This window comes from Camponotus vicinus, unplaced genomic scaffold (assembly GCF_025532165.1).
Source record: "Camponotus vicinus isolate PSW18456_S1 unplaced genomic scaffold, iyCamVici1.0 SCAF_12, whole genome shotgun sequence".
NCBI lineage: Eukaryota > Metazoa > Arthropoda > Insecta > Hymenoptera > Formicidae > Camponotus > Camponotus vicinus.
In genome coordinates this window covers 15,022,675-15,045,199 of record NW_028141948.1, presented here as the reverse complement: position 1 = coordinate 15,045,199, position 22,525 = coordinate 15,022,675, and the positions used below count along the sequence as shown (strand labels likewise).

The following is a 22,525-nucleotide window of genomic DNA, read 5'->3' as shown; positions in this document are numbered from 1 at the left end:
ATATGTATTCACTTTAATATATGTAAAAAAACTGTGATATATACTTTTTTCTACAATATATATTGCAATAGTTGATATAATAAAGATACAAGCAAAAATAAGTGACGCATGGTTTTAATAGAATGGACAGAAACAAAAAGCGTCAAATTTAACTGTCAAAAATAATTATTATATAATTAATTAATAATTTAAATAATTAATTATTTAATTATTATAAAATAAATAAATAATTGATTTAATGAAAAAATATATGAATCATCTTTAATTAATATTTAAAATTTATTTATAAACATCCTTGTTTTGAGATAATTGCAAAACTATTCGTACTTAAATTTGTTTTTAAATATAACAGATTATATATATTTCATTAAATATATATATATATATATATATATATATTTAATGAAATCTTTTGTATATATATGAATACACATTCAATGAACAAACATGTTCGTATACAAAAATAAATTCCGAGGAAACTTTCAAAAAAGTAATACTTCATATAATTTATCAGGTATATGTTTATACACAAAATTATTCAAAAATTGCTATGTTTCACTAGCATCTTCCTTCTCTCTGTCATTATAGATTATTAAAAAATTTTTAAAAAGTCAATATATCACAATTATTAATTCATTTTCATATATATTCGATATTTTACCAACTTTTTCTATTCATGGCACGACACAAGCTTTGACACATCAATTTTGGCTATCCGATAGAGAATTCTCAAAATCTTGATGAAATAAGCAACACAAGTTCCCCATTCGATATCTAATCGGTATATTTTAAAAATTTTTATTATTATTTATATTTTTTAATCCTATGTATAGTTATGTTTCACATATATTTTACACTTACAAAAATTAGATTGTAAGCCCAGTTTGAGTCACGAGTGTACGAATATCTAGATATGATTCGCGATAGTCTCTTGGAAACAACGCGTAGATGGGTTACGTCCAAAATTTACCCCTTGGAATCGACTAACGATTAACCAATCAGAACCGAGGAAACAAAAATTTCTTTGCTCTGATTGGTCAATTATATTATTATGGGCATACATATATTTTAGAGTTCTTTTTTTCTCTGTCATGTTAGATTTTCTATGCCGGACAATGGCAGATTATCTTCCAAAGGCATCGCGCTATGTTCTGATCATAATCGTCATAACCTATAAATATTCTGATATTTTAAAAATATACAATACATAGTTTAATATAATTTTAAAAAATGTATAAGCGCGCAGCGACTGGTAGTGCGGTAGTATTGGCAAGAAATTTCGGATTTATCAAGGTAAAAAGGTTTTTTCATAGCTAGTTGTCATAGATGCAAAATTTGAAATTCTCGAAAATTTACGAAAAGTGCATTTTGTAGGACTCAACGTTTGTAAATGTAAGAAATAAAAAGTTTAGTTCGGTGACACAAAATTCCCGATATAAACCACTAACTCCAATAAACACTATCATAATGTTTGTTCCTCAACAACAGGTACGTAAGTGTTTAATACAATATGTTTGTATAATTATCACGAATTATTTATATTTGCTTTAATGTAATTTTGAACTATTAAAATTTTTAAAAAATCATTTTTATCCAAATTTATTTAATTTGTAAATATTTGTATAAAACTATACGTGAAATTATAACAAATAGTATTTAGAACTAATTTGACTATACTCCAATTAATTCAGTTGACAAATAATTCATTAAGTAATACTTGTATTTTATTAATATTATTTTAGTAATAAAATTATTAATTTCTTATACATGTATATGATAATATAGATTAAATTGGATGTGTCAGTTAAATTGATTGTCAATCAAATTAATTAGAGTTTGAGTGAAATAACTTTTAATTGGAAATGGAACATTTTATTTAGGCATGGATTGTAGAAAGAATGGGAAAATTCCATAAAATTTTAGAACCAGGTTTAAATATTTTATTTCCTGTTGTCGATAAAGTTAAATATGTACAAATTTTGAAGGAAATGGCGATAGATGTACCACAACAAAGTGCAGTTACATCAGGTGAGAATATAATTTATCAATTATCAAATATATTGACTCTAAATATGATACTTGTATTAATTGTAATTGTACTTTTTTTTATTTTTTAGATAATGTGACTCTAAGTATTGATGCTGTATTATACTTAAGAGTAACTGATCCTTATCTAGCATCTTATGGTGTTGAAGATGCTGAATTTGCTATAATTCAAGTAGCACAAACCACCATGAGATCTGAATTAGGAAAAATATCTTTAGATAAAGTATTTAGGGAGAGAGAAGAATTAAATGTTTCTATTGTTGAAAGTATTAACAAGGCGGGTAGTGCTTGGGGAATAACATGTTTACGATATGAGATACGTAAGTTAAAAAAATTTGTATAATTACATCAAAATATTTCACATAATTAGAAAATATTAGAATAAATTTTTATTTAAAATATTTTTAAAATTTTTAATGTAACATTTATATTTATATGCCAGGCGATATAAGTTTACCACCACGGGTACAGGAAGCAATGCAAATGCAAGTAGAAGCCGAACGGAAGAAGCGTGCTGCTATATTAGAATCTGAAGGTATCAGAGATGCTGAAGTAAATGTAGCAGAGGGCAAACGACTTGCACGAATTTTAGCTTCAGGTGCTGTATTATTTACGTTCTCAGTATGATTTTTAATTAATATGAGCGAATCTTATTGTTTTTTTTTTTTTTTTTTTAATATATATTTAAATATATATTTAAATATATATTTCTACATGGATATATATATTGACAAAAAAATGTTTAATTTTTAAAACAAAGAAATTTGATTATCATTATAGAAGCAGCAAGGCAAGAACAGATAAATAGAGCTACTGGAGAAGCTGCTGCAGTAGTAGCGGTAGCAGAGGCACGAGCAAAAGGATTACAAGTAGTTGCAAATGCTCTTGGCGCAACGGACGCAAAAAATGCGGCAGCTCTAAGCATAGCAGAACAATATGTCAATGCATTCAACAAATTAGCAAAAGTTAATAACACGTTGATATTACCGAGCAACGTAGGAGATGTTTCGACATTTGTAGCACAGGTTTGCCACTTGATAAATCATTTATTATTTTACGATCATCACTTATTATAGATTTAATAATAGCATAATTAAAATCTTGTATCATATATTGTAGGCAATGGCAATTTATAAACGAGTAATGCCCGAACATAATACTAACAATGAGCAAATAAAACAAGTAACGGATAACCATAAATCACATGCAGTTCAGATGGAAGATTCAGATGAAACTTTTGAGTATTTTAGTGATAAAGAAGAAGCTGAAAAGCATAGAAAAACAGGGAAATAAAATAAAAATGTGTTTTCATTATTTCTGTTTTTCATATTATTTAAGTTTCACCATGTAAATATTATGATATATAATCATACATTATTCCTAACATGAATATTTCATCGATCAATATTTTTTTTATGGGCTACAAATTAATAAATTCTTATATGCATAGTTAATAGCGTATTAAAATTTATTTTTAGTAAAAATTGCACAAAAACCACATCATTGTATTATACCTTGACAAATATCAAGTAACTTTTATATATATATATATATTTGATATTAAATTTATATTATAAATTGGAAGTTTTTATGTGAAATGCATTATATTATCTATAATATATAAAAAAGAATATATATATACACAAATATATTCATTTGCGTTTCTTAGAATGTACTACTGGATTTTGTATAGATACACCATATGTTTCTTGAGAAATACGATTCATGTAATAGAGTGCAATCATAGAAAATATTAAACATGTTGTAGTAGATACACGATGAATCAGAGCAGAAGCAATCAGGCTTAAAGTCAGTGAGAAAACCACTGCAACAAAATAATGAGATATTCATATTATACATATAATATCTATATTAAAAGAGAGAAACTTATCTTTATATATATATATATATATATATATATATATATATATATATATATGTATATTAATTTAAATTAATTTCATATTGAAGAAATAATGTTGCTTTCATACATACCTTCTGGAAGTAATTTCTGTTGAAAGGACTTTCCAAATAAAGTGCTTTCAAGGTTTCCAACAGCAGTTAATGTACACATGAATAATAATGATCCGACCCATCCTCCTAATACAGTTCCCAACTGTGATGAACCAAGCCAAACTTTGTACATTTGCATTCCAGAAAACAATAGTACTGTCAATATCGAAGATAATACAAATGATACTCCACTGCTAACAGCTGTAACATAATAGTGTTAGTATTAATAATAAAATACAGAAATATTAAGAAAAATTATTGAATTGTAATATAGTTAAAATGTCACTCAATATATAATGTTATATTTTTCTCCTGATTTAAAATGTGTTCTATCTCCAAATGATTTCATGTGACATTCAAGTAATTTTGCAGATTTAATGCCAGTACGTACCCATATTTGCTAAATAATTAGGAAATAATCATAAACACTTTTTTCTTTTCTTTCTACAGTGGAAATTACACAGTTTATGTATAACTCCCTATTTAAATTGAAGCTAATTACAATTTATGTAAATTTAGTCTAGAAAAAAATGTGAAAAAATTCTAATAAATCTCGAAAAATTTAAAATTATAGAACACTATAAAAACAACTGATTCTGTGACTGTGATTTCTGTGGTTAGTGGTTATGCCTTGTTATGCCACTGACTCCAACGGAAACTTCTGAAACGCCCTCTACAGCATTATTGGACGAATTACACTTCGCGCATGCGAAAATCATTTGAAATTCTATAATAGTAAACAGTAGTTTGATAAACAGTATTGAACTTCGTTCTCTCGTACCGTGAGTCACGGTGACATTAGCTGTAAAGTAAGCATTCGAGAATAAACTTTTGTGTGAAATAGAGGTTGTCAGGGACGATAGAAAAACATACTTACTTGACTACACAATTGCAAAATCGCTGATAAATTAGCGTCACCGGCAATACATTTGAGGCAATTTTCCAGAAATATTGACGAATTAAACTAACAATAAGATTAAAATGAGTGGACAAGGTATGTAAAGTCATTATATGCGTTGCAGAGGTCAGTTTATTTATAGATCATTCGCTTAAATTGCATCATCCAATATATTTGGTCAGTTTCTGAATGATTCATGTATCATACTATTTGTTAAAATTAAAAAAGAACGTTAGCACATAAATTATGTGAAGTAAATGCGGATTTACTTAGAATATATTCAGTCCACAAAAGTTCCATATTTCAAAGTTACAATGACAACTTTTCAAGGTTATAACAACAAGTAAAAATCAATATAGAAGTTTTGATCTTATTTTTTTAAAGTGTAATGTATTCACGATATCCTTATCCTGTATATATATCCTGAAATAAAATCTGAGGGATTCTTATTTGAAAAGAAAAATACATTTAAGCGTTTTGTGATTAATAGTTGAATTAAAGAAATATGTCACTGATATTAGTGCAAATTTAAAAACTTGATTAGTATAGGCTGTTCAAGATGTGTACACAAAGAGTATATATAAAGGTGCATACAAATGTATATCGCCAGGTTTACCTCTACAAGAGGAACAATCACCAGATTCATCTTTACAAGAGAAACAATCTTCACAACAGCAACAAGGAAGATCAGAGAATCTACCTCAGCCATGGCAAGATGAAGCACGAAGCCTCAATCCACAGGAACAATCTCGACAAGTTGAAATACAAAATTTTGAAAATAGACCGACATATTTTGTATATCCACAGAATATAGAACATAACCGAAATTATATATCTGGGCACCTGCAGGGAGCAAATTTAAATCAACAAGCAAGTGGCCAACACATGTTTCCAGAGCAAAGATATAACATAGAACAATATCAATTTCAATCACAATATAACCGAAGAATGCAGAACTTGCAACTGTATGACGCATCAAATTCAGATCATCAACTAGTACAAGAAACAAACAACAAACAGATATTTATGCCACAAATACCACAAGATTCAGCTCCACAGCTAAATACACCACAACATATACCTCACGTTTTATCACAGCAACAACAAAAAGCAGGGAGCCAACCACAACAACGAAAGCAACATATTTCACAGAATTTACAACATGCCCAAGGAATACACTTCCAACAGCATAAAGTAGATTCAGATCAACAAGCAAGCAACCAATGGAAGCAACCATTTAGGAAACAACAACCCCAGGACAGATTACAGAAAAGTGTAACACAGAGTTATCCACAATATCAAATACCACAAAGCTCACAACAGCAACAACAATTGAGTTCTTCTCAACAGCATCAAAGAAAGAAGGACCAACAACAAAGAAGATGGAATCAACAACGAGATATTAAAGACAATAATATGCAACAGCATAAAGTAGATTCAGATCAACAATCAGTACAAGCAAGCAACCAAAGGCCATTTATGAAACAACAACCCCAGAACAGATTACAGAAAAGTGCAACACAGAGTCATCCACAATATCAAATACCACAAAGCTTACAACAGCAACAGCATCAAGGAAAGAAGGACCAACAACAAAGAAGATGGGATCAACAACGAGATATTAGAAACAATAATATGCAACAGCATAGAGGAGATTCAGATCAACAATCAGTACAAGCAAGCAACCAAAGGCCATTTATGAAACAACAACCCCAGAACAGATTACAGAGAAGTGCAACACAGAGTTATCCACAACATCAAATACCACAAAGCTTACAACAGCAACAGCATCAAGGAAAGAAGGACCAACAACAAAGAAGATGGGATCAACAACGAGATATTAGAGACAATAATATGCAACAGCATAGAAGAGATTTAGATCAACAATCAGTACAAGCAAGCAACCAATGGTCATTTATGAAACGCCAGGACAGATTACAGAAAAGTGCAACACAGAGTCATCCACAACATCAAATACCACAAAGCTTACAACAGCAACAACAATCGAGTTCTTTTCAACAGCATCAAAGAATGAAGGACCAACAACAAAGAAGATGGGATCAACAACGAGATATTAAAGACAATAATATGCAACAACAGCAGCAAATAACACCAGATACTTTAGCCACTGTAAAATAACTAAACATTAATTACTTATATAGTTATAAAAAATATTTATTATAAATAGAGTTTGAAATCTAATACATTATTTCTGTTAATTCATTAAACATTTTGTAAATTATCATTTTTTTTCAGCTATCTCAACTTACATTAAAGGAAACTCAGGAATTAGATATGGCATCTTCCATAATGAAAGACTGTCAAGCTCGTATACCGAGGAGGCAAAGGATAAAACAACCTTCCTCTGAAACAGCCTCTATAAAAGTTAAAACAAATATGTTTAAAATTACTTTTACGAATAATTTTCTAAAAAAAGCTGTTCATTATGATGTAGATATTACTATCGAACAACCAAACAAGTCTTCTACTGTTCAAACAACATCAAACAAGTTTTCTAAAGCTTTATGTAGAAAAATTTTTGAAGAATGTAGAAGTGAAAATTTTAGTAAGAGATATCCAGCATTTGATGGAAAGAAAAATGCATACAGTGCATATGATCTTCCTTTTAAATCTTCCAATCCCAATATTGTAAGTAGTAGGCAATACATGTATATATTTTTTTTAATAATAATGAAATTTATTTATAATAAAATTTCTGACGTTATTCAATCAATATTTAATTATAGAATAAGTGCAAATTATGAAACAAATTTTGCATTATTTCTCTTAAGCATAGTATTTTTTTTATTATTTTGCATAGCTTGAAACTACTGTTAACATTTCGACATGTAATGAACGATGCCCTGCCAAATGTAATAGACATACAAGGGCATTTATAGTTATTTTAAAAAAAGTAGCTGAAGTCGATCTTAGTTGGACAAGAAATTTACCATCCAGTCTTGATGAGGTTGATGGATATCAAACTGGTATACAAGTTCTAGATATCATCATGCGTCATGGACCAGAGTCACAATATATAAATGTAAGCAGTTAATAGTAATTTAATAATTATAAATATAATTCAAATATTAATTTTTATATGAATATAATAAGTAAACTCATGATTCATGAGAGATTAATTAGACATTTACGTTTTAAGGAATGGTGTAGATACATATAATATTGAATGTACTTTTTTCTCATTCAAAAATTTATATTTTATATTGCATTATATATATATATATATATATATATATATATATATATATATATATGCGCATAATATGTACATGCATATATATGTATGTATCTAATATTGTACGTGTGTGGGTGTGTGCGTGTGTGTGTATGTGTAAAAACACATTAAAAATACACTATAGTGATAGAATATAAAATGTTATGTATTATTATAGGTTGGAAGATCATTTTTCTGGCAAGATGGGCTATATAAAGAGGATTTCGAGCTATCTGATGAATTAAGTGCAGCGCGCGGCGGATTTTTATCTGTTATACTTGGGCAGCAAATATATTTAAATGTAGACGGTAAAATATCGTTAATTGGCGAACTTAAATGATGTTAAAATTTTACAAGAATTTTAAGCTGCAAATTAGATATATTAAATATCTTTGTCAATTTGTGTTATATTTTTTTATATTTCTCTTTTAGTTGTTCATAAAGCATTTGTCATACCTCAAGAAGTTAGCACATTATATGAACGCTATAATAATGATAATACAATTAATAAATTATTGAAGGATTTAAAAGTGACTTATCAAATACCTGGACATAATCAACGGTCATATCGCTTAGATGGATTAGGTTCAACAGCTCGTGAACAAACGTTTGTATATGGAACGAGAAACATTACAGTAACTGATTATTTTGCTGAGCGTTATAACTGCTGTTTACGGCAGCCCACTTGGCGATGTCTAGTTGTGAAAGGACAACCAACTTATTTGCCTCCCGAAGTGCGTAAGCTGCTTTTATATTTACTAGAAATGTAAAACTAATAAAACTAAGTATAATATCGCTCGAATTTTTACACAGTTATGTACTATTGTGAGTGGTCAGTCTGTTAAAAAGTTGAACAACTTACAAACTAGTAAAATGATTAAAATAGCAGCAATGAGTGCACCTAACCGTAAAAAGGAGATAGAGGAGATAGTGGTAAAGATTTCATATTATATTATATTATATTAAAAATGTTGTATCATAATTTATTTTATGTATATTTGTAGTTTAAAAAACTTGTGGAAAATGATAGTAATATTATGCAACATGAATTTCAATTGTCTGTCGAGAAAGAAATGGAAGAAGTGAATGCTAGGATCTTAAACGCTCCAAACATAATATATGCCAATACAATAGTAAAAGTAATCAAAGGAACATGGCAAATGCAAAAATTTAAGCAACCCATAAATTTAGAAAGTAATCAATGGACTATTCTCTGTATAAAGGATAATAATGATAAAGATTCAAAGAACGATATGCATATATATACAAGAATGGAACAATTTATGGAAAAATTAAAATATCATGGTAAAATACATGAAAATTAATAAAAATTAGTACAGTATATGGAAAATCAAGTTAAAATGTGTTAAAGTTTGTATTAATGAAAAAAAAACGTTAATTCGAAAAAAATTGGTATTAATTTGTACAACTGTAAATTTAAATATTCGAAAAATCGGTTATATGTATATTACATTATATAAATTATTTTTACATTGTTATATTAAAATCAGTTTTTTTTAGCGGACAATGTTGGTATGCATATAAATACTGCTAGTACTAAAAGATTCAAATATATTAATTTTGAGAAGTTTGAGAAGAAACAAATAGCAGAAATTAAAAAATATTTTCAGCAAAATAAAGAATTGAAACTGATAATAATAATCATACCAAATTCTCCAGGCACAATATACAGTAAGCATATAGTATTTTTTTCTATTGTATTTTAATTTTAAATAAATCAATTTAAAATTATATTTATTTTAGACGAGATAAAACAAATTACTGAGTTGGAACTAGGTATCTTGACACAGTGTATAAAATTCAGTAATTTCAATAATGTATTCAAAGATTCAAAAAAAGAAAAATCAATAATAAAAAACATTCTTCTAAAAATAAATACAAAACTAAATGGCATTAATCATGCACTAGATACAATGTAAATAATATTGGTATTTTACTATTTTACAAGGATAATGCTTTTTATAATAATCTCGAAAAATATATTTTTTCTTTCAGACCAAAATGTTTTGAAAAAATTTGCATGTTTGTTGGTGCTGATGTAACTCATCCATCTTATGATGAGAGTAAACCCTCTATAGCTGCAGTAAGCATAATTATTTAAACAGCACTTTTATATGAATATATCAATGAAAATATTATTAATTTAGGTTACTGCTAGTAATGATTTTTATGGCTTCCAATATAATGTTATACATAAAGTTCTACCATCCAAACAAGAAATAATCTTGGATTTTAAAAATATAATAGATGTTCAACTGTCAATTTTTAAAGATAAAACATCACGTATACCAGAGAGAATCATTTATTATCGGTGTGTAATTTGGTTCAATGTTGTAATATTTGTGTCAAAATTCAAAATATCATATACCATAATATTATATTTATACCTAAACCACTAATATATCAAAGGACAACCGTTTACAATTTAGCAGAATATAAATTGGATTAATGTACACTTTATCTCACATTTCAATTTACGGGAATTATTAAGATATAAAATATATTTTTCACATATAGACAAATTAATTAATCATCATAGATAAGTATTAAGTGATATTTTGAATTTATTCTACTCATTAATGTAGTAATTATATTTTATTTGTAAATATCTACCCTAGTTTTGTCTTTAGCAAGATCACTGTTAACAGTCTAATATAATATATAAGTCTATTAAAATTAAAATATCGCGTTTTTTATCATACATTTATAATGCTTATTTATATTTTAATATATAGAGATGGAGTTAGCGAAGGACAATTGTCACAAGTTATGCATTACGAAATAGGAGGTATTAGAGATGCATATAAAAACAAGTATAAATCTGATATTGAAATTACCTGTTTAATTGTTCAAAAAAGACATCATGTGCGTCTTTTCCCAACTTCTTCCGAACAAACGGACGACAAAAACGGGAATGTGAAAGCAGGCACGATTGTTGATAGTGAAATTACTCATCCAAGTCATTTCGATTTTTATCTCGTCTCACATGCGAGTATTCAGGTAAAGTTATTGGTCACAAAAATTTGTTTATATAACTATAAATATATTTCAATATTAGAAAGATATTAAATATACTGATAGAGGAAATAATAATAATTAATTAATAATTAGTTCTTAATGTGAATAGAGTTGTAATCTACTTTAGTTATAGTAATCTACTTTAAGAAATATGTCTCGAATAATTAATTTGCAGTAAAGATTTATTTATTCATTAAATAAAGTTTTATAATATTATCAATACTGCATCATAAATACAGGGTACTGCTAGGCCTACCAAATACAAGTGCATATGTAACGATTCTAATTTTACCGAAAATGAGATAGAAAAATTGACATATTATCTTTGCCACATGTATGCACGCTGCACGAGAACGGTAAGCTATCCAGTGCCAACTTATTACGCTCATTTGGCAGCATATCGTGGAAAAGTTTTGTTACATGGGTAAGCAATTGATCACAATAATATAAATTGATTACTATTCAGTAATTATACTATATCAGTAATTTTTGGCAACATTTTTAATTACAGTAATAATTTATTTTTTTTTAGTTACAGTGATAATAACGATAAATTAAATGAGATACAGGAAAGATTTAATACAAAAATGGCAAATTTACCAATGTATTTTGTGTAACATTAGTTGATTTTACAAAGGATTATTTTATATTCAAAACTCTCTTTCTCTTGATCTATCTACTGTAATCAGTCTTCCCTTCAACAATATCTGTATTCAACAATATGCAGTATTTTACATATACTTGCAATATTTTTATATATACTTTAAATATTACATGACAAAATTATATATATTATATAATATATATTTGTACATTAATTATAAATTTGCAACAAAATATAAAAAAATGATTTTAATACATGCAATTGCATTTGTCAATAAATAAATTAGATAATACATTTATATTGTTTGCATCATATTTGTATGTAAAATGAAATGTGAATTTTCACAAGTAAAGCCTTTTTATCTATATATTTTCAACTGTTCTACTTAAGAATCTGATGTAACAAAAGGAAAAAGAGAAGATTAACATGTAACATCGTGTATATGTAATTTTGTTTGTTATACTAAAAGATACAGCAGAAAAACTATAAATATTATAATATTTTTTTTGTTCTTTTTGGGCATGTGATTTTATATTTCTAAAATAACAATATGCAGTATTTTACATATACTTGCAATATTTTTATATATACTTTAAATACTACATGACAAAATTATATATATTATATAATATATATTTGTGCATTAATTATAAATTTGCAACAAAATATAAAAAAATGATTTTAATACATGCAATTGCATTTGTCAATAAATAAATTAGATGATAACATTTATATTGTTCGCATCATATTTGTTTGTAAAATGAAATGTGAATTTTCACAAGTAAAGCCTAGATTTTCTAAATTTAATTCTAAAATTCTTAATCAGTTATTTAAAAATTTTTCTAAAAATTGTAATTACTCAGTTTTGTATGCAGTAATAGCAAAATCATTCTTGAGAATCCATGTGTGGTGTTTACATACGTATTTTTATATAGGATCATGAAATTAAAAAGAAATTATTCCTAAAATGTGTTTAAAAAAAGTAAACTAAAAAGAAATATGAAAAAGATTATATATATATACATATATATATATATATATATATATACGTGTATTTATGAGATATGTATGCGATGTAATGTGCGTGCATGTATGTATGTGTCAATGTCAACCGATATAATTAGGATTAGGTTAGAATTAGAGACACTGGCATTTCGACTCGCCGGTTAATCTATGCAACCAATAGATTGATAGTCACATTTTATGTTATCACAGTGCCAATAATTCTTCAGAATTCTTACGAATGAAGAATGCCATGATTTGTATAAATGATGGAATAGAATCTAGGAATAGAAACGCTTCTCAGCTTGGAATTTGTAATCGGCTAACCTATAACGACAATTTTATTTGCTCGATACACGTATTAATCGGATTCCGTCTTCAAGAATGTTCCTGATTTAATACGCATAAATTCTGTGATTTATACTCTTGACTCTTGTTACAAGCTCCGTTTTCTATGAGGACGCAAATTATAGAAAACAATGCAACATACGCGCGGGAAAACTTCGCGCGCCAAAGGATCGCCGCAAAAGTGCGTCAAGACAAGTTGCTCGTCGACAAACACATGGGTGTTTCTTATGAAAGGTAAAACACAAAATTATGAACGCTTTATTGTCGGCTATTAATATTTATTATTCTTCATTAGTAACCAGCAGTTTTTATGCAATTAATTAATATTCTGTTTGACAAGTCATATTTGTCAAGTAGTTTCTAATATATTTATTAAAATATGCTTATTTTTTTAGGGAATAGCCTAGACAGTTCAAATGTAGCTCAATCAGAAGCAGTAAAACTTAGACATCCAGCTTCTAATAAACCAACCGTATTTGTATTCAGTCCTGGTAATATCACAGTGCAGGAAGTTTTAATCTTTGACGAAAATAAAAGATCTTGGTTTATTGATGATAATGTCAAATCTGATGGCAAATTGCATTTGTCAACACCAATCGATCCGATCTTTTTAGTTTTACCGTATCTAAGGAAGGTAATTATTAGGATTATTAGGATTTTAATTATTTAAATTATTTAAAATTAATTTATGTAGACATTGTTAAAATCTAACAAGTGTTAAATAATGGATATTTTATAGTCACAATTAGCGCAACCTTTAGAGCAATGTCTCTGGGATGAAGATTTTCCAGAAACATCTCGCCTTGCACAATGTGAAAATTTGAAACTGTTGTTAGTTGCTGATTGTAAGGGAGATCAATCATTACAAGCTTACAAGTATAATGAAGAAAAATCATTAAAGTGGCTGCAGAAAAAGGTAGAAAGAGTGGCAGATTTATTAAGACAAAAAGGAGTCCACGTGTCCCAAGGTGCTATGAGTGCTACTTATGTCAAAAGTACTAAATATGAAATTGGTACAGAGACAGGTAAAAAAGGAAAATAATTATAAATTACGATTACTATATTTATGTAATTATAATAAAAAATAGAATGAACTGAATAATATTAAATATTTGAGAATGTTTTAATATTTGCTATATTATAATTGAAATAATCAGATCTTCTTAAATCTCAATTTTTGCAATTATTTTCTTAAAATTATTTATGAGTATAATTAATTTATTGATAACATATGTTTTTTTTTATAGAATATCTGAAATATGCACATGGAATTATATCCGAATATCTTGCTGAAGATCTTTCACAAAAATTAGCACAACATTTGAATATATCTGAAACGGAAAGTAAAAAACGCAAACTAGATAGTCCTAAAAATATAACTAATGAAAAAAAACTTAAAAGAGATTCCTTTGAAGAAAGCCCAATACCAAAAGCAAAGACGAAGAACTTATTAATTAAACCTGAAAAGGTCAGTTATTTTATAATTATAATAATTTTAATAAAATATTAAATAAAATAATAAAATATTAAATATCAATTTGTAAGTAAAAAATTTATCAATTTTTCTCTACTTTAAGATTATAGCACATTTGTTTTTATTAACATTTGTATAACATTGCAAAGTTTAAAGGCAATTTTGTATCTGTATATGTATTTAAGGCTGCGTTCCATTTGAGCGCTTACACGCTTAAAGCATCATTCTGTCTTTGTTGCACATCGAATATCAAACGAAGATAGAGCGACGCTTTCAGCGCTGAAAGCGTAAAAAGGAACGCAGCCCAAGTATCTGCACATTTTCTCTTATAGATACAGAAAAACATCCCTGGTAAAAAGGAATTAGCCAAACAGAGAGCAGCTGCAGGATCTAAAAGCATTACTAGCTTTTTTCATAAAAAATAAATCTCACAATATAAGATATATAAATTGCAACAATTTGAAAATTATAATGCATTTTTGTCGATATATTGATAAATTTTATTGTTTTGTATAAAAATGTGTTTAACATAACATCCAAATTGAAAATTGCATTATTATTTCATTGACTGAATTATATATGGAAGAGAATAGTTTTTTTCCCACAATTTAAACAAATTTTTAAGTATTAAAATTTAAATGCAACATAATAAATGCAATTTAAGTAAACGTTTATTTATTGTAATTTTTAATTGTGTAAAATATATGAAATATTCCGTATACAAAACTCAATAAAGGCTCGTTTTGTTTGCGCTTTCTACTATTTGGATTCTTTATTTTCTCTCTTTTTCCATCTCTACGTCTATTTCATTTTTTGTGGCTTTGTGTAGATATAGGAATGTAGAAAACGAAGAATTTGAGTGTAAAAAGTGCAAGCAATAAGAACAGATCTGAATTGGAGGGATTTTGTAATTCTTATATTGGTAGAATTGTTAGAATTTTATCTTTATCCCTAAATCCCTAGTGTATCACAAGGTTTGTTCTTTTTAGTTGAACTAGTGCTGCACTGGGACTGCACTAGAACCAGCGAGTTCACAGAAAATTCTGCCAGTGCACAAGCACAATGAGGAATAAAAAGAACGGTTTAGTGCAGTACTAACATGGCACATCAAAATATGAGAAACATAAATGTCCTATAAATAACAGAATTATCCGATGAAGAGAGACTTATTTGTAATAAAATTTATTTTATTACAAATTTGTAGAAAAATTAATTGTAGATAAATTAACTTTAAATTTATTAATTATAATTAAAAATTTATTTCAAATTTTTTTTTAATTTTTAAAATTTTTCTATTAATTAATAATTGTTTTTATCTATATTCTTTATATTAATGTTATTTACATGACTATTATGTCTTTTTTTCGCAATTAATGCGTTATTAATTATATCTTAAACTGCTGTTTGTGTTTAAATAAATCGCCATATTGAACTGCATCGCTGCACTACCTCAAGACCTAGGGCAGGCAGTGCAATGAACTGTTGCACTGAACAGCACTGCACTGCTAAAAAGAATAGCAGTATCTGACGTCACTTCTGCTAAAAAGAACGTTTCAGTGTACACTTTCTGAACTAGTGCAGCCAGTTCAGCTAAAAAGAACAAACCTACAGTCCGCAGTCTCGAGAACTGTCAAGCGTTTGAATCAGATGATCAGATATGCCAGACATGGAAGTTGACGATCGGGGGCAGAACGACGATTATTATCTGGATCTGTCTGCTGATCCTATCAGGTTCGAATCAGTCAGCTGCCTCACGAATGTGTTTTTCGATGATTCGAAACAACAAGTTAGTTGTTTTCAGTTGATCAAAAATTTTTTATCGCTATCTCTGATAGAATGATAAAAATTTATTTGTATATAGGTATTTGCTGTTCGCTCAGGCGGTGTTACAGGAGTGCTCGTTAAGGGCCCGGACCAGAACTTAAATTTTCGAATGGAGGACAGAGGCCCGGTAATATCTATCAAGTTCTCTCCTGATATGAATGTACTCGCGATCCAACGCACTAATTCATCAGTAGAATTTGTTAATTATTCCCCTGCATCCGGCTTGGATCATGTCGAATACTCTCAACCATGCAAAGGAAAGAACGCCACAATATTGGGTTTTGTTTGGACTCATGGCACTGAGATACTTGTAGTCACAGATCATGGTGTAGAATTGTTTCATGTAAGAAATTTTTATATTTTTTCTTTCTATTAATTAGAGAATTATATTAGTCAAAAGATAAATGCTGCTGTTTCAGGTTAATCCAGAGAAACGTACTATTAGAGCATTAAAGTGCTTAAGTTTAGGGGTAAATTGGTTTGTATTCTGTCCCAAAAGTTATCTGGTATTATTATCATCTGGCACAGTTGGTAATCAAATACAAGCATTGCACATTACTCCTGGGAATCTTCATAAATTAACTAAGTTTGAAAGTAAGTAAGAAGAAACAAATATGTTTAAGTATCAAGCTAGACAAAAATTATTTTTGTATGTGTAATGTATTTCAGTTGAACATAGTATAACAAAACCAGGAAAATTAGCTGTTTCTGAAAGAGATGTAGCATTGGCTGTATTATATGGAACACCTTGTATAATTTTGTTAAGACATCAACCAGGAGCCAACCGCTCGATGGGAACAGCATTTGTATACATTTATACTGTACATAAGTAAGACTCTATTATACATTGAATGTAATTATATATATATATATATATATTTAAACATTATAATTGGCCTTCTTGTACAGGATGATGACCATTAAAAAGAGTCATATGTTGAAACTAGATGTTAGTGGCAGATTTGCTATAAATGTTGTTGATAATCTTATCATTGTTCATCATCAAGCATCAAAGGTATTATTATTATATTATATTATCATTAAATATAAACAAGTTTAGAATAGTAGTATTTAACTGTGTATTTTTATGTAGACATCAATGATATTTGATATTATGTTATCTGGAGTGAGTGATGGAACAGTAATGCATCATACCAGCATAGCTATGGCAAAACCAATTAAACCATTTAATCTTAAAGTACCAGGTACAACCTTATCCGATCAGATGTATCAGCCATGTCAGTTATGTATCCTTTCATTTAAAAAGAAATCTTATATGTAAATATAAATCTTATGAATTTAAGTATAATATTTAAAATATTTAGAACAAAATTATTTCATTGATCTAAATGTATTGAGTCTTAACACTACATAGATTCCCCTAATTGGGTTGTTTTCCAACCAAATATTATAATTGATGTAAAGCTGGGTTGTTTATGGTATGTTTGTATTTAATTACAATGCTTTTTATTTTGAATCATTTATACATATTTGATCTACTTTTTTATTAATATCAATATAGGTATATCGAGCTAAGATTGGAAGCTTTGGTGAAATTAATTACAGATAAAGTACTCCTTGTAGAATTTTTAATGCAGCGGTCAAATGCTAAGCAAATATTAATACAAGTCTTGCAGGACTTTATGACACAATTACCTGTAAGCTTAATGGAGATGCCAATCATATTTGATAAACTTAATTTTGTATACAGAAATTATTTAGAAAGCGAAATACAAAATCAGGTAATGTTATGTTGAATTCTTTTTTGCATATGATGTGTGATTAGAACACAATATACCATCTATATTATTTTATCAATTGCAGATGGGAACACCCTTACAAAATAATGTAAAAAATACAACAGCAGTGGCAGAAAATTTTAAACATAAATTATTACTTGATCAAAGTGACATGTACAGTCACATATTATCCAAATTTTCTGAAAACACAATAGAGCCAAAGATGGTAATATGGGTTTTACTTGAATATATCAGGTATGTCAGGTGTACAAAAATTATATAATAGCTGATATCATAACATAGAATAAATTCAATTTATTTAACTTAGAATAATATATAACTTACAATTAGAATGATTTCAGTTTAATTTTTTATAATTGTATCACATAGATCATTAGCTGAACATGGAATACCAGTGCAACATTACTTGCATGAATTGATCATCACAACGCTGGTGCATCGAAAGGCTTACTATCAGCTCCATCAATTGTTACAATACCACGTCGTCGCTGATTCAAAGCCTTTAGCTTGCTTATTACTTTCTCTGGAAAACTTATATCCGGCAGCGCATCAGTTGGCATTGGATATGCTAAAGCGATTGGGTAACGCGCATGAAGAGATAATTGAAGTGCTCTTATCTAAAGGACATATTTTGGCTGCTTTGCGGTAATTTGGAAAGCTATATTTTGAATGTGCAATGACGTTTGGACACTACTTACATGTTTCTTTCAGATATGTTCGGTCAGTTGGGATGGTGGATCAGGTATCTGCGAGAAAATTCTTAGAGGCGGCGAAAGCTACTGATGACGCAACACTTTTTCATTCAGTCTTCAAGTTTTTTGAACAACGCAATTTGAGGCTACATAATACTACGGCTTTCACAAGGGGAGAGCATTGTCAGCCATATGTCCAATATTTCAAATACTTATTCCAAGGAACAGACAATGAATGCAATTCGGACACGAATTCGAATGTTACTACTATTTCTTCATAGGATTGCAATATTAGTATTTGTATAACATACACAAAAGCGATAGACAGCAATTTATCTCTTTATTTTTATTTAACGAAGTTAATGAAGCAGCTGCTTCATTATTTGTAAATTCCTATGATATTATATAATTATATATATACATATGTACACACACGGATCATACACACACACACACACACACATACACACGGATTATTTATTAAAGAGAAAAGAATGAAAGAGAAAGAAAGATAAAATCAAGGTTTGTGAGCGACGTGTGTAGTATTTGTCTGAAGTATTGTTTCATTTTCTTTTTTATTCTTATAAAATCTATGTTGTAAAGTTCTTTTTATTGTAGGAATTTTACATTCAAGATTTACAAAGTATATAAAATTTCTTTCACAATCTTTAATAAACAAAATTTTTTTTAATGTAACAAATACATTAAAAAAATTAATAATTATTTTTTATAAAGTAATTAACTTTGTAATAAAATTCGCTTTTCTTTTTTGATATTTTGGGACAAATATATATATATATATATGTATATATATATATATATATATATATATATATAGGGGTTTCTTTAGTTAATAAAAAATCATAATCATATTTTGCGACATTAAAATGTAAACGAATTGACCACCAATCAATGTTAAAGTACAATATTCAATAGAATTGTGACAACAGAAGAATGTGTTAATTTGTGTATATATCAAGTAAGAAATACAATAAAATTTGTGTATACTAAATATGATTTATTATGATAAGTCAAAGATTATACGGTAACAGGCGCTGCATTTTTAATTTTAATTAAATCTAGAGAGCGATAACAGAGTAGATAAGTGAAAGTAGAAGATAGCTATTTCAATTAAGTCATAAATGCAAGTGCTTTTTATTATTATGATTAAGCCACAACTGCAATAATATTAAATAATATCGAACGCACAGCTCTATTAAATAATTAGATTTGCGCGATTACAAAAATGTTCAAGTCGTCAAAGTAACGCGAAAGAATTGCGAATGTAGTATTTTTACATGAAAAATACTACGATATATTTGGAGATTAGTCACAGAGGATTACTTTGTTTCATCTACAATATATCTATTAATTATTTCATCTATATATCTATTAATTACGATAAGTTAAATGACTTCGAAATTATTTGCAATTATTTGATTCAGAAAATAAATAGCAATCCAATAGAGCCGTTTACGACCTTCTTTAGATCAAATAATTTTGAAACATTAAATTTGTTTTATTTAATATTCGGAAAATATTCTAGCGTAAAAGGACTGTATTTTTCAGTTTAATTCGGTTTAATTTCTCATTTTTCATGTCAAAAAAATTTTAATTTATGGAATTATTGAATCAATGATCAAATATGAATATATGAGAATATTAATATCTTCGAAGATATCTTATTTCTTGCAACAATATATATAATAATTTTTTTAAGAAAATTTTATTTTTATTGTTAAAAAATTTTAGAAATTTAGGAATTTTAATTTTGCTTTGAGTCTTAAAGTATGCGTATTTATAATTCTGTTAATAAATATCAATTGTCTTAAGATTAATATTATGGATTCCGGTCCGCTTGATATCGTGTAATTCTTTATAAATATAATGGAAATATATAAACGTCTTATCTAGCTTACATGACAAAATAAAAAATTAAAATATTAATATAATATATTATATTAAATATATATAAAATATTAATATAATATATGATTGAAAGCAAAGCATTTATATAATACATTATATATTGTACTTCTCATTACTACTTACGAAAATAATGGAGATATATCGATGAATAGAGTTATTATAAATTATATATATATATATATATATATATATATATATATATATATATATAAAGTGATACTGAAACATATCTAATATATATGCTCTACTTTCATTATTATTTACTCAATTATATACTTTTTATTATCATATTTTTTCATCTTTTCAAAAAATGAATGTATTTGTTTCACTTTAATTATATACAGCATTATAAAAAAATCTCTCTTTGAAATGACAGTTTCAATAATATAGAACGTAGAAAATATGCAGCAATTGCATTAATTGCATCATAATCCATTTTATATTGCACACGTGGACACAATATTATGTTTTAATTAATATTCTCGAATGTGAAATACTTATTAATAATTGATAAATGTAAATTTCTTTATAATGATCATTTCATTAAAAAATATTTTAATCACACAAAGTAAATTAATATACTGGATATTCTATATTTTGAAAGAAAAATAATTTTTAAAAATAAAATAACAAAATCTTCTATGATTTTAATGACAGTTTTAAAAAAGCATACTTTAGCGCGTAAAATTAAAATACAAATTTATCAAATTTTAATTGGCCTTACTCATTGCGCCTAGCTTCATATTATATCGATGCTTTGCAACTTCATTCCCCCGCCGAATATTTGTCGCGTCGCGTCATGTCAGAGATTAGTTTGTAATTGTATAATATTAAAACAATTAACATAATTGTGTAAACAGTAAAAAGCAAGAAAATTAGCGCGAGCATAAGTATGTAAATTAACATATATGTTAATTAAATTCGTTTGCGAGATAATCGATTGAAGAAGATTATGAATCGTTCTGTGCGTTCAAGAAGACCGTAATTGCGTCTGATTCGATCACATCGTTCCGTATACAGTAAAGTTCGCAGAATTATATAATTCTCAATGTTGTGGTCCATAATAAGCTCGACGACAGTGTGTGATAAAAGGTAAATTAAGTTAATTTTACAAGATACTATTTTTTTTTCGACAACAAGAGAGAGAGAGAGAAAGAGAAAGAGAGAGAGAGTAAAGATGTACAGATGTAGACATATCTATAGTTTGAATTCGGATTTTATTGGTTCTCTTCTTAACGTCTTTATTACCGACCAGCTTACAGATAATCGAAATTAATGCAATATTAAAACTTTTCCAAATCTTAATGTAGCGAACGATGTAGTTTATCTTGTTACTGTCATTTTTATTGTATAATTGTATATTATTTGGACAATGGTAAAAGTATTTTTGATTATTTCAATTTTTATCGGGAAAAATTATCTTACATATTAAAAAAATATGAATTTAGAATGTTAATTTAATATTTGTTTTACTTTATTTTATTATATTTCTATATTTTTAATAAAATTTATTTCTGTTTTACTGAGTGTGTAATTTTATCGTGAATTATGCCGACACGCATGATATATCTGTGAAACTTTATAAGTGTAAATTTTGCGATTTGGATATAAATTAACTGATAAGCCGGTAAGCAAGGCGTTAAGATATAGCCTTAAATTTT

General features: G+C 27.6%; 5 protein-coding genes and 2 long non-coding RNA genes across 12 annotated transcripts in view; 5 read left to right on the top strand and 2 right to left on the bottom strand.

Annotated features, from left to right (window-relative positions):
- The first annotated feature begins 1,109 nt into the window (after positions 1 to 1,109).
- Stoml2 (stomatin like 2) lies at positions 1,110 to 3,500 on the top strand. Its single transcript, XM_083083649.1, has 7 exons — positions 1,110 to 1,293; positions 1,375 to 1,488; positions 1,881 to 2,028; positions 2,118 to 2,366; positions 2,489 to 2,644; positions 2,827 to 3,071; positions 3,166 to 3,500. The coding sequence occupies exons 1-7, from the start codon at positions 1,231 to 1,233 to the stop codon at positions 3,337 to 3,339; spliced, it is 1,149 nt and encodes a 382-aa protein (XP_082939775.1). The 5' UTR covers positions 1,110 to 1,230; the 3' UTR covers positions 3,340 to 3,500.
- Positions 3,497 to 5,063, bottom strand: LOC145962527 (protein KRTCAP2 homolog). Of its 2 annotated transcripts, none has more exons than XM_083083652.1 (3): positions 4,937 to 5,063; positions 4,042 to 4,260; positions 3,497 to 3,871 (listed from the first exon to the last, which is right to left on the bottom strand). In XM_083083652.1, the coding sequence occupies exons 2-3, from the start codon at positions 4,196 to 4,198 to the stop codon at positions 3,699 to 3,701; spliced, it is 330 nt and encodes a 109-aa protein (XP_082939778.1). In that variant the 5' UTR covers positions 4,199 to 4,260; positions 4,937 to 5,063; the 3' UTR covers positions 3,497 to 3,698. The 2 variants fall into 2 exon arrangements, with proteins under 2 accessions (XP_082939778.1, XP_082939777.1); XM_083083651.1 differs by lacking the exon at positions 4,937 to 5,063 and adding an exon at positions 4,451 to 4,878.
- Positions 4,806 to 13,231, top strand: LOC145962521 (protein argonaute-2-like). Of its 3 annotated transcripts, none has more exons than XM_083083643.1 (15): positions 4,807 to 5,053; positions 5,568 to 7,087; positions 7,214 to 7,606; positions 7,779 to 8,000; positions 8,371 to 8,500; positions 8,625 to 8,926; positions 9,006 to 9,125; positions 9,197 to 9,497; positions 9,714 to 9,884; positions 9,957 to 10,128; positions 10,209 to 10,296; positions 10,361 to 10,524; positions 10,949 to 11,213; positions 11,471 to 11,655; positions 13,051 to 13,231. In XM_083083643.1, the coding sequence occupies exons 1-15, from the start codon at positions 5,041 to 5,043 to the stop codon at positions 13,229 to 13,231; spliced, it is 4,227 nt and encodes a 1,408-aa protein (XP_082939769.1). In that variant the 5' UTR covers positions 4,807 to 5,040. The 3 variants fall into 3 exon arrangements, with proteins under 3 accessions (XP_082939771.1, XP_082939769.1, XP_082939770.1); XM_083083644.1 differs by lacking the exon at positions 13,051 to 13,231 and adding an exon at positions 11,764 to 12,339 and having other exon boundaries at positions 4,808 to 5,053; XM_083083645.1 differs by lacking the exons at positions 10,361 to 10,524; positions 11,471 to 11,655; positions 13,051 to 13,231 and having other exon boundaries at positions 4,806 to 5,053; positions 10,949 to 11,100.
- LOC145962528 (uncharacterized) lies at positions 6,521 to 9,182 on the bottom strand. The gene is made up of 2 exons (XR_014435874.1): positions 8,739 to 9,182; positions 6,521 to 7,334 (listed from the first exon to the last, which is right to left on the bottom strand). It is a non-coding gene; the product is annotated as an uncharacterized LOC145962528 (long non-coding RNA).
- Positions 13,232 to 13,278: 47 nt separating the features above from the next.
- Positions 13,279 to 15,421, top strand: LOC145962526 (ribonuclease H2 subunit B). Its single transcript, XM_083083650.1, has 5 exons — positions 13,279 to 13,419; positions 13,581 to 13,819; positions 13,925 to 14,210; positions 14,433 to 14,653; positions 14,992 to 15,421. Exons 1-5 carry the CDS (start codon positions 13,317 to 13,319, stop codon positions 15,082 to 15,084), a joined length of 942 nt encoding a protein of 313 aa, XP_082939776.1. The 5' UTR covers positions 13,279 to 13,316; the 3' UTR covers positions 15,085 to 15,421.
- Positions 15,422 to 15,989: 568 nt separating this feature from the next.
- Positions 15,990 to 19,241, top strand: Bulli (regulator of MON1-CCZ1 complex protein bulli). Of its 2 annotated transcripts, none has more exons than XM_083083646.1 (11): positions 15,990 to 16,445; positions 16,521 to 16,826; positions 16,903 to 17,077; positions 17,153 to 17,312; positions 17,393 to 17,498; positions 17,577 to 17,730; positions 17,859 to 17,922; positions 18,006 to 18,225; positions 18,308 to 18,477; positions 18,613 to 18,888; positions 18,955 to 19,241. In XM_083083646.1, exons 1-11 carry the CDS (start codon positions 16,317 to 16,319, stop codon positions 19,214 to 19,216), a joined length of 2,022 nt encoding a protein of 673 aa, XP_082939772.1. In that variant the 5' UTR covers positions 15,990 to 16,316; the 3' UTR covers positions 19,217 to 19,241. The 2 variants fall into 2 exon arrangements, with proteins under 2 accessions (XP_082939772.1, XP_082939773.1); XM_083083647.1 differs by having other exon boundaries at positions 16,321 to 16,445; positions 16,540 to 16,826.
- Positions 19,242 to 21,181: 1,940 nt separating this feature from the next.
- The window catches only part of LOC145963269 (uncharacterized), a 64,842-nt gene continuing 63,498 nt past the window's right edge, over positions 21,182 to 22,525 (top strand). The window contains exon 1 of one of the 2 annotated variants that reach the window (XR_014436108.1): positions 21,182 to 21,956. This is a non-coding gene — a long non-coding RNA (uncharacterized LOC145963269). The remainder of the gene's footprint in view (positions 21,957 to 22,525) is intronic. The other variant, XR_014436107.1, reaches the window with a different exon arrangement.

What these genes read in the sequence shown, in the direction of transcription:
- Stoml2 (XM_083083649.1), top strand. Translation starts at nt 1,231, where the DNA reads ATGTATAAGCGCGCAGCGACTGGTAGTGCGGTAGTATTGGCAAGAAAT. An exon ending in TGTTTGTTCCTCAACAACAG is followed by an intron (nt 1,489 to 1,880) that starts GTACGTAAGTGT and finishes CATTTTATTTAG; the next exon opens with GCATGGATTGTAGAAAGAAT. An exon ending in TTTCGACATTTGTAGCACAG is followed by an intron (nt 3,072 to 3,165) that starts GTTTGCCACTTG and finishes CATATATTGTAG; the next exon opens with GCAATGGCAATTTATAAACG.
- LOC145962527 (XM_083083651.1), bottom strand. An exon ending in ACAGAAATTACTTCCAGAAG is followed by an intron (nt 3,872 to 4,041) that starts GTATGTATGAAA and finishes ATTTTGTTGCAG; the next exon opens with TGGTTTTCTCACTGACTTTA.
- LOC145962526 (XM_083083650.1), top strand. Translation starts at nt 13,317, where the DNA reads ATGCAACATACGCGCGGGAAAACTTCGCGCGCCAAAGGATCGCCGCAA. An exon ending in TTTTACCGTATCTAAGGAAG is followed by an intron (nt 13,820 to 13,924) that starts GTAATTATTAGG and finishes GATATTTTATAG; the next exon opens with TCACAATTAGCGCAACCTTT. An exon ending in TATTAATTAAACCTGAAAAG is followed by an intron (nt 14,654 to 14,991) that starts GTCAGTTATTTT and finishes TTTCTCTTATAG; the next exon opens with ATACAGAAAAACATCCCTGG.
- LOC145962521 (XM_083083643.1), top strand. An exon ending in CAACTTATTTGCCTCCCGAA is followed by an intron (nt 8,927 to 9,005) that starts GTGCGTAAGCTG and finishes ATTTTTACACAG; the next exon opens with TTATGTACTATTGTGAGTGG. An exon ending in GAGAGAATCATTTATTATCG is followed by an intron (nt 10,525 to 10,948) that starts GTGTGTAATTTG and finishes TTTAATATATAG; the next exon opens with AGATGGAGTTAGCGAAGGAC.
- Bulli (XM_083083646.1), top strand. Translation starts at nt 16,317, where the DNA reads ATGCCAGACATGGAAGTTGACGATCGGGGGCAGAACGACGATTATTAT. An exon ending in GTAAAGCTGGGTTGTTTATG is followed by an intron (nt 17,923 to 18,005) that starts GTATGTTTGTAT and finishes ATATCAATATAG; the next exon opens with GTATATCGAGCTAAGATTGG. An exon ending in CATATTTTGGCTGCTTTGCG is followed by an intron (nt 18,889 to 18,954) that starts GTAATTTGGAAA and finishes TGTTTCTTTCAG; the next exon opens with ATATGTTCGGTCAGTTGGGA.